General features: G+C 42.8%; 1 protein-coding gene across 2 annotated transcripts in view; it reads left to right on the forward strand.

The window, feature by feature from the left end:
* The window catches only part of brf1b (BRF1 RNA polymerase III transcription initiation factor subunit b), a 466,828-nt gene that overhangs the window by 279,246 nt on the left and 173,919 nt on the right, over positions 1-13,663 (forward strand). For both annotated transcript variants that reach the window (XM_043696898.1, XM_043696899.1), the window contains one exon: positions 4,887-4,980. In XM_043696898.1, the coding sequence (XP_043552833.1) occupies positions 4,887-4,980 (94 nt within the window). The remainder of the gene's footprint in view (positions 1-4,886; positions 4,981-13,663) is intronic.

Below are 13,663 nucleotides of genomic sequence, written 5' to 3' on the forward strand. Positions count from 1 at the left end.
GCAAACTCTAAAATTAAATGAACCTTTGGTAAACCACACCTGGAATTCTGTGATTTCTGGTATCCAGATTATAAAAAGGGTATAGAGCTACTGGCAAAACAAAATACAAGAATGCTGTTGGATGGGTATAACTCTCAGGAAAGATTGAAAAAAACTAGAACTCCTTTCTTTGGAAAAGAGAGTCCCCGAAGATAATTAAGTGATAGATCCTAGACTTTGTTATAAGTCAGGATTTTGTTCAGGCCTGTTTGGAGGACCCCAGCAGGGGAGAGAGATGGAATAGTCTGGGTTGTTTTCCTTGGAGCAGAGGAGACTGAGGGGACATGATTGAGTTTATAAAATTATGAGTGGCACAGGATAGATGGGTATAAAAGATTTCTCTTGGTGGAGGGGCCATAGATTTAAGATAGGGGTGAATGATTTAAATGAGATGTGAGCAAAGCTTTTTCACCTAGAGGCTGGTGGGAAAATGGAACTCACTGCTTGTAAGGGTGGTATAGGCAGGAACCCTCCTAACATTTAACAGCGGTTTAGATGTACACTTGCAGTGCCAAGGTATGCAAGGCTATAGGCCAAGTGCTGAAAAATGGAATTAGAAAATTTAGGTAGTTGGTTTTTGACTGGCATGGACACAATGGGCTGAGGGGCTTTTTTCAGACTGTTTACCAGCAAGGGACAGAAGAGTAGTTGTGTATTGTTGGATTTAGAAGCTGAGTTGGGGGAGTGAGGAATGAGGCCTATACCACCCTTACAAGGTCTTTTGGTAGTGGTGATGGTTTGGAGGTAAGGATATGCTCTTGATGGACCACGTAGAGGAGGTATTCTGAACATGACCCACGCAGTGAAAGCTGCTGTGCTGCTCCCAACATCCCCCCCCCACAGCTTTCCTCACCACTTTTTATAGTGGTGGAGGCACTTGAGGCAATCAGTTAGCTAAGTGAGGGCCTCAAAAGGCACAAAGGTGGGCAGGCTGCCTGATGCATAGCCTGCCCTTTGTAATGTGGAAGACAGATCAGGGGTGCGTGCAAAGGTGGTGGGCTGGGCACTGTTTTATTTAAGAAAACCTCTGTCACCTCAAATACTGGCAGAATACCAGTAAGATTCCTTCCTTTTCAAGAAGCAAGTACAAGGGGAAAGATGCCTTGGTAATTAATAAGTTTTATAAATTGCCTCTAGGCCTGGCAAGTTGAAACACACCTCAGTTTCACAGGCTGATATTTCCACAGTTTGCTGCCTCCTCTCAACCTGAATAGCTCACCAAACTGGCAGTCTTCCATCCTACAGGGTAGCTTTTGCAGGGAATAGCAATGACTGCATGAAAGGTTAGGCTGGGGTGCATTGTGGGAGCTGCACTCTGTACTTGGTACTGACTTTGCATTGTTCTCTTGATCACAGACTGTTTTCAAAAATTCCATAAACTATATTCAAGTGGCAAGAAAAAGAAATCTAAATACTCCGTTAAAAACCCGAATCAAGGAATTTTGATGGAAAGTTCGGAAACAGCAATTTTTGAAAAATATTTTTGTCAAGATCTTGGGACTCTGCATTCGCTCCTTCCGCCAACTGAACACAACAGTCTTCAACCCACTCCTCCCCACGCCCCCCCACCACCACCTTGCTGGAATTGCTGATTGGATTGACTGATGCAGTGCATGTTTACCTCTCATCCCTTCCCAACATATCCAAAGGAGCATGGGAGTTGGGAGAAATTGTTGTCCTTGGACTTTGGTTATTCACCTCCTAACGGTGATATTTCAAATTAAGTCTCCTGTTCACTCTGGCTGTCTTTGTGCCAGCTCTCTGCCACAGCCTTTTTTAGCTGTGGTGATCTGAGATTGTGGACACTAAATTTGTCCTCAGTGTGAATGGGCATTTTATTATATAGCCTATGCTGTTCAGAAATGGAGTTGGCTTTGATTCTGGGATGAAGAAGTGGCAGGGAGGGAAGAGCAGAGACCTGCTAAGAGATTGTTCTATATTCCAGTGGGCTTATGCAAGTGCACAGCCTCTAACACCTGAAGTCTGATCACACGTGCAGTCTTCCTGACCATAGAGCAGCTCCATTGAGCCCATCAAATCCATTCTGCCATTCAATGAGCTCATGGATGATCTGATAATCCTAAATCCATTCTCAACCCTTTACTTGATAAAATTCTGCCTGCCCCTCCCTTGAATAGTTTTGACAGCGCTCTGATAAAAAGAAATTCCGCAGATTAACTACTGTTTGAGAGGAGAACATCCTCCTCATCACTGTCTTAAATATGGCACCCCTCACTCTGAGATTATGCCCTCTGGTCCTAGACTTCCCACAACTGGAAACGGCCTTTCCTCGTCTACCTTGTTAAGTCCTCAAAAAATTTTGTTTATTTTAATAAGATCCCCTTTTAAATTCCTTTGAGTACAGGCCCGACCTGCTCAGCCTCCCCCAAAGCAACAATCCCTCCATCCCAGTATCAGCCTGCTGCACCTTCTCTGGACTGCTTGTAAACCCGAAACGTTGATTTTCCTGCTCCTCTGATGCTGCCTGACCTGCTGTGCTTTTCCAGCAACAAATTCTCAACTCTGATCTCCAGCATCTGCAGACCTCACTGTCTCCTGCCTGTAAAACCAGTATATCTTTCCTTCGATAAGGAGCACAAAACTATTAACAGTGTTCCAGCTGCTTGTCTGATGCATCAGTAAGGTGCTCAGTCATGATATCTCATATGATTTGAACAGCGCTGAAATGTCTAAAGAATCACACAGAAGGAGTTAGTTTTGTAGCCAAAGCAGTTGTATGGACTAAATAGTTTTAGCAAATCTGCATGGACTGAAATTTAGTATAAACCACTTCCGTCAATCAGGCCCCTTTTTCATAACATCATAGAATCCCTACAGTGCAGAAACAGGCCATTTGGTTCAATTGTAAATGTTAGAAGCTGTGTCAGGGAGATTCCAGATTTCCTGTGGACTCAGCACTGCTCACTTTAAGGACCTTGTGGCTGATCTCCAGAAGCTGAGTGGAAAAGCACCATGCTGCCAGGGTAGAAATCTCTCATTTACGGGGATTGCCCTAAATTTGCTTGGCATCAACAGTGCAGTTGGAAATTGCACGTCATAAAGTCATACAGTCCTATAGCACAGAGACAGGCCCTTTAATCCAAACTGGTCCATGCCGACCAAAATGCCTATCCATGCTAACCCCATATCCTTCTAGTCCTTTCCTATCCATATATTTGTTGAAATGTCTTTTAAATGTTGTTAATGTACCAACCTCAACCAGTTCTGCTGGCAGCTCATTCCATATGCGTACCACCCTCTGTGTAAAAAAAAAAGTTGCCCCTCAGGTTCCCTTTTGTTCTTTCCCCTCTAACCTTAAACTGATGCTCTCTAGTCCTCGATTCCCCAACCCTGGGAAAAAGACTGAGTGCATTCACCCTATCCATGTCTCTCATGATCTTATACACCTTTATAAGGTCCCCCCTCAGTCTCCTACACTCTATAAAGAAAAAAGTCTAGCTTGTCCAACCTCTCCCTATAACTCAGACCATTGAGTCCAGGCAACATCCTTGTAAGTTTCTTCTGCACTTTTTCCAGTTTAATACCATAGCATGCATGTCAACATTTTTGTGTTTTCCATATGTTCAGGAGCACTGGGTAGATGAGTATACAGTTTGGAGTCAAGGGAGGCTTTCTGAGGAGAGTCCAGTGGGTCTAAAGTACCTACCCTGTAGGGAGTTGAGATACCTTGCTGTTCAGATTCTGGGCTTTCATCACCTCTGTTACATGACCATGCGAGAGAACTGTTCTGTCCACAAGGAAGAAAGTTCCATTGCTCCAGTTACCTGGCTTGTTGCCTGAGTCAGCTTTGATCAGTCTGACCTCTCAGCTAAAAGTACTTGTACCCGATGGAGAAGTGTGCACATGATGCCTTCCTCTGACAATGAAATGGCCCCCCAATGCACACTCAAGAGGACTAGCTGGAGGAGACACTGGAAGGTGACAAACACCTGTTGAAATATATCCCAGCCATACCTAACACCACTGGGAGAAGAGAACAATTGGGTAAAGGCAGTAAGGCTTGGCAGTGATGGTGCAATACCTTGGAGTCATGGGTTGCAGGGGTGTTACCTTGGCCCACAGTTTGTCATTATGCCTCTGATTTTGACGGGCCTGTGATGAAGAGGGAGAGTGCACTTCTAGTTCAGCAGGATAAGTAAGAATTCTCTATTTAGACTACAAAGAGTTAAAGTAATTTATTTTGTGTGGTTGCTTGGATATTTGAGTGCTGTTCAAATTGTTTGAGATACCTTGACTGACTACCTTGTTAACGTACCAACTCTCTGCATCCAATATTGCCAAGATTCTAGTTTATGTTCACAAATTTCAACCTGTGAAGTATCTAACGTGGCTCATGCTGTCTCAGCAGAGATCTGGCCTTCGTCCTGTGTGAAGGAGAAACCCTGACATGGAGAACGGTTCATCACCGCTCACTGATGAACAATTCTCTTATCAACTTGAGTGGAATGGCAGAGCCCTGACAACATGCTAAAGGTTCTCTAAGTCTGTCTCTCCCGAAGGATAAATGTATATTGCCAGTAGAAAGATATTTTTAAACTAAGTCGCAGATTAGGAGGCATATGTACCCAGAGCTGTGAGCTCCCACCTATTTGGAGTAAGACTCACTCAGTTTGGTTTATATTTTAATGTTATTTGATCTTTTTTATAAAATAAAACATAATCTCCATTTGAAGATGCCTGCAGTTGGTCTCCTTGGATTGTGATTCTCTCATGTCTGTGCCTCTGTCTGCCTATATCAGTCTTCCCCTGACTGTGTGCGTGTGTATGTTATGTATATGAGGTTTCCTTTCCAGTCTTTGGGGAATGAATTTGGATGTGTTTTCCAGCTCTCTTGGTTGCTGCTAGAATGCACGATTTCAGGCGAACTGTTAAAGAAGTCATTCGTGTGGTCAAAGTCTGCGAGTCAACTCTCAGGAAAAGGTGAATTTGAATATTTGTGCATTTTCCATCAGTTTGTTTTTGCTATTTAATTTCTTCTTTCTTCTGGGAGTGTTGCCAAGTTCCCTAGGAGTCAGCCATCCTCTGGTATTTCACTCCTCCTTCATGTGTAAAGGCAGCTATGCAATCCTGGAGGGCGTATGGTTAGATATCAATCTTATGGTTAAAGGAGTCAGTATGGGGAAAATGCAGGAATGGGGTAGTGATTGGATGATCAACGATGATTATATTGAATGAAGGAGCTGGCTAGAAGGGCCAAATGGCCTACTCTGCTCATATTTTCTCGAACATTCAAGCCTAATTCATTCTCTCTCTCTCTCTGTGGACACTCATGTGGACACATTGTCATATATGCACCTTCTGACTTACCATCATAGTAAGCTTGTTACACATTGCAGCAGGTGATTGGGTATGGTAGGTTAGCTCACCATTCTCAGCTGAGTGGGAGGTTTAGCTGCTCTTAGTCAAATGTATTGTTGGGTACGTTATCAGAAACGTGATGTCAAGATTTTTTTTCTGATGAAATCCAATGGTGCAATGAGCCAGTCAGATTGGGAAGGTCAGCTTAACCTCTGCCTATGATGAGTGAGCTGATCTCAGCCAGAACAGCAGTGAAAGTACTGCAGTCAAACTCATTGAACTCCATTACGGAGGGGGAAAACTAAGCTGGGATTCTTAATGCTGATCATTAAACAGTGATTGGCCTTGACAGCGTATGTCTGTGGCAGGGTGGGGAGAGATGAGGCTGGCATGTGATGCATTCTTGTCAGTAATATATTGTTGCAGTCCATTCCTGGGTGGATTTTGACGGTGCAGGAGATTTTGATCAAAGCTCAGATTGTAGGCTGCATAATCCACCAGTAAGGAAATGGAGCCAGTGTGTATAAAAGGGAGTTACTGAGAAGTGAAGAGGGATTGCATTTATAATAGTTCCTTTTGCAACCTTGGAACATTCCTAATATTTTTGAAGTGCTTTAAAAGGAGAAGCACTGGCAGGTTCTTCCTGATGTGTTGGTTAGCATTTATACCGCATTCAACACCTAAAACATACTACTTAATCATTTAAAGCAGAAACAAAAAAATACTGGCAGAGCTCAGCAGGTCTGACAGCATCTGTGGAGAGAAAAACAGAGTTAACGTTTCAGGTCAATGACATTTAATTGCTTATTGTGAAGGCTGCAGGGTGAAAACTGGCTGTAGTACCTCTGAAGCCAGAGAGATGACAGTTCCGTGTTCAGTCCTTCCAGTATCTATGTTTCTGTAAAGTGAAGGTACTTACTATGGTGCTGAACAGATGCATTTGCCTTTAGGGCAATTCTTAAGCATCCTTTCTGACATCAGTAATTTTGTTTTTTAAGTAGTCTCCAATATTTGATGGGAAATCTCTTCTTTCCCTCTGCATGTTAGGAGAGGAGCTATGAAGCATGCTGCCAAATGTCTTTACAATAGTCCCTGTGAAAAGTTGCAGCTGGTTAAAACCTGTCAGATGTACATGAGGCAGAAAGAGTTTGTGTGTGATTGAAAGCTCAACTTCTAACCATATAATGCATTTCCTTTCCATACCAATGTATTTTATTGTGTTTATTTTCCTTTGATCTGTCCTAACCCTCTTGGTGGTTTGGACTCTTGCTGGGATGCGGTTGTACTGATGCTTCCCCAAAGGCAAAGGCTCCTCCATTAGCCCATTCCAAAGCATTAAACAATGACAGTCCAGCTGGATTCTCAATGATGCTGACTGGGAGATAAACATCAGCTAGAATGATGGACAGAGCTCCCCTGCTCCCTTAGTAATATATTATAACATTTTGGTAGAGCCCAAGGTCATGAAAGGACCTATATAAATGTACCTACCTCCCTCAGTTCCTCTGTATATAGTCACTAACTTTACTTGTAATTAGATCATTCCCCTAGCCATGCAATTTTGTGCCCAAGGTTAATGCTCCAGTCTGCTCTCTTGGAAGAGAATCTTCAAGCCTCGCTGAATAATTCAAGGAGGCATTCTGAAGAACTGGTTTCATCGTAAACCTCAAGAAGACTCAACTCCTTTACCAACCTGTCCCAGATCAAACTCCACTCCGTCCCTTCATTATGATCAATGGAGAAATCCTCCTAACATTTTCTCTATCTGGGAAGCTACCTCACATCTAAGGCTGACATCAATGTGCAAATTCAACATAAGACCACAAGAAATAGGAACAGGAGTAGGCTGTTCAGTCCCTTGAACCTGCTTCTCCATACAATAGGATCATGGCTATTCCTCATGGCCCTGCCCTTTCCTCATGGCCCTGATTCTCTGGCTGATCAAGAATCTATCGATGTCAGCCTGATATATGCAGAAAGGTTATGTCCCCCACAACTCTCTGTGGAAAGAGTTCCAAAGAGTTCTCAACCCTCTGAGAGAAGAAATTCTTCCTCATCTCAGCCTTAAATTGGTGCCCCTTTCTTCTGAGACTGTGCTGTCTGGTCCTAGACTCTCCCATGAGGGGGAACATCCTCTCAGCATTGACCCTGTCAAGCCCCTTAAGAATCTGACATGCTTCTAATAAGATTACCTCTCATTCTTTTAAATCTCAATGGGTAGAGACCCAACCTGTTTCATCTTTGCTCATAAGACAATTTCTCCATACCAGGGATTATGCTAGTGAACCTTTACTATCCTGCCTCCAGTGAAATGATTTATTTTCCTTTAAATAGGGAGATCAGTTCTCCAGATGTAGTCTCTCTAGCACCTTGTACAGTCGCAGTACTCTTATGTTCCAATCCCTTGAAACAAGGGCCGCCCGAAACGTCGAATCTTCTGTTCCCTAGATGCTGCCTGACCTGCTGTGCTGTTCCAGCAATAAAGTTTCAGCTTTGATCTCCAGCGTCTGCAGACCTCACTTTCTCCCCACCATTGTATTTGCCTTCCTGATTATCTGCTGCACCTATGTGCATTGTATCCAGTCTGTGAGCACAACTTTCGGGCGCCGAAGAATAAGAGTCTTCGATGACCATGACATCTGTGCTGGTACCAACGTCATTGTGTATTAGACCATCACCCCTTCCAGGAGAAAGTGAGGACTGCAGATGCTGGGGGACCAGAGCTTAAAATTGTGTTGCCAGAAAAGCTTATGCCCGAAACGTCGATTCTCCTTCTCCTTTGATGCTGCCTGGCCTGCTGCGCTTTTCCAGCAACACATTTTTAAGCATCACCCCTTCCAGCTCATCAAAATGGCTCCGAAACTTGGACTATGTATAGATGCAACCTCAAACCTTTGAGAAGTACCATCGATGCTGTTTGAGACGGTTTCTCTACATCATCTGGGAGGACATGCATACGAAAATCAGTGTCCATGAAGCAGCTAGCAACACCAGCATTGAGGCCATGGTCACCTGAAACCAACTCCACTGGGCCAGCCACGTCATTGGTTTGCCTGAGTTCTAACTTTCATAGCAAATCTTCACTCAGCTCAAGGAAAGCACTTGAATGGGACAAAGGAAGCATTTCAAAGATTCCCTGAACTCTTTCCTTAAGAAATGCAATGCATATATCAATGCATTGGACACTCCTGTTCAGAGGAAACCAACTTGGAGGAAACTCCGGTATGAGGGTGCAATTCTTTGAGAACATACATTGGCAAGAAAAAATCAGAAAAGAACCGGAAAATGGAATGCCAATGACCTCAGGACTGAGGACCAATGTCACCTCCAGAAACTCCTCCCAAATCTGTTGTGGTAGATGTGGCTCTAGGATCAGGTTCATTTAGCTACAGAAGGAATGATGGAACCCATGATCTGTGACACAGAATTTCCTATGTTGACAATGATAGTTGATGGCGAGTGATTGTCAATGATGATTGAAACACTTTTGGAGCAAGAACCTTCTACAAAGTTCAGTCCTTTACCTAATGTCCACCTGCATGCAGAGACCATATGGCAATGGTGAGAATTGTCAGTAAAGCCATTTGAAACCTCTCATGTCCCAAAGTGGTTCACCATCATTGAGGTATGTTTTGAAATGTAGTCACCGAAGTAGTGAGGGAACACAGCATGCTTCCACAAACAGCACCGAGCCATTGAGTCATATAGCACAGAGACAGATACTTTTGTCCAACTCATTCATATTGACCAGGTTTCCCAGTCCCATTTGCCTGCAATTGGCCACTATCCTTCTAAACATTTACTATTTATGTACCTTTCTAAATGTCTTTTCAGTGTTACAACTGTACCTGCCTCTATCATTTCCTTAGCAGTTCATTCCATGTACAAAGTACCCCCTGTGTGAAAAGATTGTCCCTTAGGTCCTTTTTAAATATTTCCCCTCTCACTTTAAACCTATGGCCTCTAGTTATGGACATTTCTACCGTAGCGAAAAGACCTTGGCTATTCGCTTTATCTATACCTGTCATGATTTTATAAACTTCAATAAGATCACCCCTCAACTTCCTATTCTTCAGAGAAAAATGTCCCAACCTATCAGCTTCTCCTCATAACTAAAACCCTCCAGGTCCAGTCACATCTTTGTAAATCTTTTCTGCACCCTTTCCAGTTTAATAACATCCTTCTGACAGCAGGACGACCAGAACTATACATAGTGTTTCAAAAGTGACCTCACCAATGGCCTATACAGCTGCAAAATGATGTCCCAATATCTATATGCCACCTTCACCACTGCCCACCTGTGATGCCATTTTTAAGAAACTATGTTTGTGCATCCCATGTCTGTTTTTTTTTGGTAACATTATCCAGGGCCCCACCATTAATTGTACAAGTCCTGCTCTAGTTTGCCTTACAATCTCACATTTATCTACATTAGATTCTATGTGCCCTCCTCAGCCCATTGACTCAGCTAATCAAGATCTCTCTGTATTCTTGGGTAGTCTTCTTCACTGTCCACCACATGATCAATTTTGGTATCATCCACAGACTTACTAATCATATATTTTAGTTATATAATCTGTGTTTTCCGATGTGAACTGAAGGATAAGCATCAATCAGGATATTGTTCTCTGGTCTTCTTTGACATGTTTTTATAATTGTTATTTATGTACTTTGCCTTTAATGGAGTCGTGGGCTGTTATGTATACAGTATTGTGATTCTGCCTGACTGTTGATCTTCAGTGGATTTGCACACATACACAGAAGTTGGTTTGCTGTAATGTCTGCTTCATAGTTTATAATATATTTTTAACAAACTAATCCATGGAGTTGATCAACAAGCGATTCTCACATTAGTCATAACAGTCTATTAATCAATGTTTATCTGAGAGGGCAGGCAGGATCTTCCCTCAAGGTCTCATTTGAAAGATCGCATGCTCAAAAACATCAACGAGCATGAGTGGGGGGAGGACCTTCCCCTGGTTCCTGGAGGTATTTCCTTTATTTGTTGTTTGGATCAGGGTATTGCTGGCAGGGCCAGTATTTATCTCCCATCCCTATCTGCATATGAGGTGGTGGTGGTGAACCACTGTCTTGACCAAGGTGCAAGTATTGGTTTGGAACAACTGAGGCACCACCAGGATATTTCAAAAGTAATTAAGAGTCAGTTACATCGCTGAAGTGTGGGAGTCATGTATAAGCTAGACCAGGTGAGACTGTTAGATTCCTTTCTCTATTAAAATTCATGAACCTGTTGAGTCTTCAATAGCCCAATAGGTTCATGGTCATGATTATTGATGCTAGTTTTTTAATTTTAAATTTGCTTAATTAATTGAATTTAAATTTCTCAGCTGCAGCAGTGGGATTTTAACTATGTCTCTGGGACAGTCATGTAGGTTTCTGAATTACTCATCCAGTAACATAATCATTATGCTGCTGTTCCCCATTCTTAAGAGCTCATGTTGTGGCATAAATTCCCCTCAGTAGAGCCCTGATCTGTTTTTTGTCTGCTTATTTTTAGACAGTAGAATTTTTAGCAAGGACTGCTATTTCTTTATCCCTAGATGTCCTAAGAAGGTAATGACCTTATTATTTAATGGTAGTAGTTATGGATACATGAATCACACAACGTTAGTATGCAGGTACATCAAGTCATGAGGAAGGCAAATGGAATGCTGTTGTCTAATACAAACAGTTTGAAGTATAATAGGGCCTTGATTAAACTACATCTGGAATACAGTTTTAGTCTAAGTCAGATAGCAAACTTCAGTCTAACTCATTGTGCCAACCGGACATCCCAATCTGACCTAATCCCATTTTCCACCATTTGGCCCATATCCCTTTCAACCTTTCTATTCACGTGTCCATCCAGCTGCCTTTTAAATGTTGTAAGTACCTGCTCTGGTATTTCCTCTGGCAAGTCTTTCCATATGTGCACCACCCTCTGCATGAAAAGAGTTAGCCCTCAGGTCCTTTTTTTAAATCTTTCCACTCTTACTTTAAACCTATGTCCTCCTGATTTGGACTCCCCTGCCCTGGGGGTATTCACCCTATCCATTCCCCTCATGCTTTTATAAGCCTGTTTAGGGACACCCCATAGCCTTCGACGCTCCAGGGAAAAAAAAGCCCCAGCCTCTTCCTATAACTCAAGTCCTTCAGTTCTGGCAACAGCCATTTCTGTATCTTTTTAACACCCTTCTGAGAGAAGGGTGACTGCATTTGTACGCAGTATTCAAAAGGTGGCCTCACCAATATCCTGTACAACCGCAACATGACTTCCCAATTCCTACACTCAATGTTCCCACCAATGAGGTGAAGCATGCCAAAGCTGCCTTCACCATCCTTTCTACCTGCAACTCCACTTTCAAGGAACTATGTACCTACACCCCAGGTCTCTTTGTTTGCAGCACTCCCCAGTGTACAAGTCCTGCCCTGATTTGCCTTACCAAAATGCAACATCTCACATGTATCTAAACTAAACTCCATTTGGCATTCCTTGGTTCATTGGCCCAGCTAATTAAGGTCCTGTTGTACTCTGAGATAACCTTCTTTGCTGTCCATATAAACCTCCTATTTTGGAGTCGTCTACAAATTTACCAACCAAATCATTCATATAAATGATGAAAAGCAGTGGATTCAGCACTGATCCATGTGGCACACCACTGGTCACAAGCCTCCAGTTCGAAAAGCAACCCTCTACCAACAACCTTCAAGTCAATTTTGCATCCAATTAGCTAGCTCCTCTGGATCCCATGGATCTAACTTTACTAACTAGTCTACCATGTGGAACCTTGTTGAACATTTGGCTGAAGTCCATGTAAATAATGTTCACTGTTCTGCCTTCATCAGTCTTCTTTGTCACCTCTTCAAAAAATCCGTCAAGTTAGAGAGAGACAACTTCCAATGCACGCAGCCATTTTGACTATCCATAATCTTTTCAAAGGCACGTAAATCAGGTCCCTCAAAATCCCCTCCAACACCTTCCCCACTATTGACATAAGGCTCACAGGTCTATAGTTCCTAGGCTTCTCCTTGCAGCCTTTTTTAAATAATGGCACCACATTAACCACCCTCCAGTCTTCCAGCACCGCACCCATGGCTATTGATACAAATGTCAAAGCGAGGAGTCCAGTAATCTCTTCCCTAGCTTCCCACAGAGTTCTAGGAAACACCTGATCAGGACCCAGGGGTTTATCTACCTTTGTGTTTTAAGATCCCCAGCACCTCCTCTTAGAGCCATAGAGATGTATAGCACAACCAGCCCCTCAGTCCAACTCGTCCATGCCGACCAGATATCCTCAACTAATCTAGTCCCATTTGCCAGCATTTGGCTCATACCCCTCTAAACCGTTCCTATTCATATACCCATCCAGATTCATTTAAATGTTGTGATTGTACTAACCTCCACCACTTCCTCTAGCAGCTCATTCCAGACACGCACCACCCTCTACATTAAAAAACTGCCTCTTAGATCCCTTTCAAATCTTTCCCCTCTCACCTTAAACCTATGCCCTCAAGTTTTGGACTCCCCTATCCTGGGGAAAGGACCTTGACTTTCACCTTATCCACGCCCTTCATGATTAATAAACTTCTATAACGTTCTGTAGTATTGACTGTTTTCAAGATATCACTGTTTATTTCCTCAAATTCCCTAGCTTCATGTCCTTCTCCACAGTAAACACTAATGCAAAATTTTTATTCAGTATCTCACCGATCTCCTGCGGTTCCACGCATAGACTGCCATGTTGATCTTTCAGAGGCATTATTCTTTCCCTAGTTACTCTCTTGAACTCAATGTACTTAGAGAATCTTTTTGGATTCCCCCAACTCTAATTGCAAAAGCTATCTCTTGTCCTTCTTTTGACCTTCTGATTTCCTCTTAAGTATATTACCTTTATAATCCTCTAGGGATTCACTTGATCCTAGTTGTCTACTTGACATATACCTCCTTTTTCTTGACCAAAGCCTCAATTTCTTTTGTCATCCAGCATATGGAAGATATAGAATGTAGGGAAATAGATGGTGACACCTTGAAAAATGAACATATCAGAGGAGGAAGTGCTGGATGTCTTGAAATGCATAAAGGTGGATAAATCCCCAGGACCTGATCAGGTGTACCCTAGAACTCTGTAGGAAGCTAGAGAAGTGATTGGTGGGCCTCATGTTGAGATATTTGTATCATCGATAGTCACAGGTGAGGTGCCAGAAGACTGGAGGTTGGCTAACTTGGTGCCACTGTTTAAGAAGGGTGGTAAGGACAAGCCAGGGAACTATAGACCAGTGAGCCTGACCTCGGTGGTGGTCAAGT

Source organism: Chiloscyllium plagiosum, chromosome 10, assembly GCF_004010195.1.
Source record: "Chiloscyllium plagiosum isolate BGI_BamShark_2017 chromosome 10, ASM401019v2, whole genome shotgun sequence".
Taxonomy (NCBI): domain Eukaryota; kingdom Metazoa; phylum Chordata; class Chondrichthyes; order Orectolobiformes; family Hemiscylliidae; genus Chiloscyllium; species Chiloscyllium plagiosum.